At 41.7% G+C, this 1,859-nt stretch overlaps 1 protein-coding gene across 1 annotated transcript; it reads left to right on the top strand.

Moving 5' to 3' along the window:
- LOC103700559 (putative germin-like protein 2-1) lies at positions 1-1,016 on the top strand. The gene is made up of 2 exons (XM_039130618.3): positions 1-169; positions 345-1,016. Exons 1-2 carry the CDS (start codon positions 58-60, stop codon positions 899-901), a joined length of 669 nt encoding a protein of 222 aa, XP_038986546.3. The 5' UTR covers positions 1-57; the 3' UTR covers positions 902-1,016.
- The last annotated feature ends 843 nt before the right edge of the window (positions 1,017-1,859 follow it).

Below are 1,859 nucleotides of genomic sequence, written 5' to 3'. Positions count from 1 at the left end.
ACCTCGCGCCAAATCCCTTGGCTATTCTTCTGTTAGCTAGAAATTAAGAGAGAATAGATGGCTGCCCATTTCCTCTTCCTTGCTCTCATTGCTCTGGCTTCATCTCATGCTATTGCTTCTGATCCTAGTCAACTCCAGGACTTCTGTGTTGCTGATCTTAAATCAAATGGTACTCCTCTTTACAACATCTACCTTATTAGTTATTAATTACTAAGTATGCAATTAGCATGCATGGTGCGTAATTTTCCTTAAGTTACCTGTCAACGCAACTTCAAAGATGCTAATGATGAGTTTCTATGATATGTCGTTGTATATACTTACCTTCCTTGCAATTGTTCATGCAGTGCTTGTAAATGGGTTCGTCTGCAAGGACCGGAAGCTTGCCAAAGCCAAAGATTTCTTCTTCTATGGCCTAGACAAGCCCCGCGACACAGGGAACAAACTTGGGTCTAACGTGACTCAAGTCAACGTGGACCAGATTCCTGGGCTCAACACGCTTGGCATCTCGCTGGCTCGCTTGGACTTTGCACCCTATGGAGTCAACCCTCCTCACATCCACCCAAGGGGAACGGAGATCCTTACGGTGTTGGAAGGCACGCTCCATGTCGGCTTCGTCACTTCTAATAACCCCAACAACCAGCTCTTCACTAAGGTCCTCAACAAGGGCGATGTGTTCGTATTTCCTCAAGGCCTCATCCATTTCCAATTCAACTATGGGAAGACAAATGCGGTTGCCATTGCCGGTCTAAGCAGCCAGAACCCTGGCGTGATCACCATAGCCAATGCAGTCTTTGGAGCGAAGCCACCAATCTCTGATTATGTTCTTGCGAAGGCATTCCAATTGGACAAGAAGACCGTGGACTGGCTCCAGGCCCAATTCTGGATGGACAACAACAACTAGAAAACTACATTCAACCTTCTTGATGAAAAATTTGGACGCAATTATTTGTACTGTTCTATTTGAATAAGCAAACAATACCTATCAGTTTGGATGAGCAATAATATATAATATTGTTGATGAACGACTCCTCGTTTTGTTGAATAATTTTTTAGTTATCTGTTGTCCTATTCTTTGGGTATTAGTTGGCTACGTGTCTTTAAGCTTCCTAGTTATCAGGATTACATGTTATATTGTTTTTTAGTGGCTAAGTGGTTTCTAAGTAGTTGCTAGGTGGTTTCTAAGTGGTTGCTAATTTCTAGCTTAATTTAGTTGTTGTTTTTAGCCCATTTTGTAAGGTCGTTTTCTTTCTCTTGAAGAATATGAACAGATGAATTTCCTCTTCCAATTGGCTTGAGTTTACATTCCTTTAGTTTGTTTCACTTGTAAATCTGTTTATGCCCAGCAGGTGTTAGCTTTAATTCCTCAAAGAATATTCACCTTAAAGCTTTTGTTCAACTCTGTTTTTTCTACATTTGGTATCAGAGCAGGTTCATTGAGGGGACCAAACGCAGCAGCTAATGGCGTCTGAAACCTTTGTGCAGCCAGCAATTCCTCGCTTTGATGGTCACTATGATCATTGGAGCATGCTGATGGAGAATTTCTTGAGGTCCAAAGAGTATTGGGATGTGGTTGAGTCTGGAGTAGCAGAACCAACTGCTAGGATGTCAGAAGCTCAGAAGGCAGAGTTGGAGGCTTTAAAATTGAAGGATCTCAAAGCAAAAAATTATCTTTTTCAGGCAATTGATCGGACAATCTTGGAGACTATTCTTTGCAAAGATACCTCCAAGCAAATTTGGGATTCAATGAAGAAAAAATACCAGGGAACCACAAAAACAAAGAGGCAGCAGCTTCAAGCACATCGTTCGGAGTTTGAAATACTTCGAATGAAAGAGGGTGAGACTGTTACTGACTATTTCTC

This window comes from Phoenix dactylifera, chromosome 12 (assembly GCF_051530095.1).
Source record: "Phoenix dactylifera cultivar Ajwa chromosome 12, Ajwa_hap1_PhDact_Kaust_v1.1, whole genome shotgun sequence".
In the NCBI taxonomy this organism is placed as follows: domain Eukaryota; kingdom Viridiplantae; phylum Streptophyta; class Magnoliopsida; order Arecales; family Arecaceae; genus Phoenix; species Phoenix dactylifera.
The sequence above is the reverse complement of the archived record's forward strand: the minus strand, read 5'-3'. Positions and strand labels throughout refer to the sequence as shown.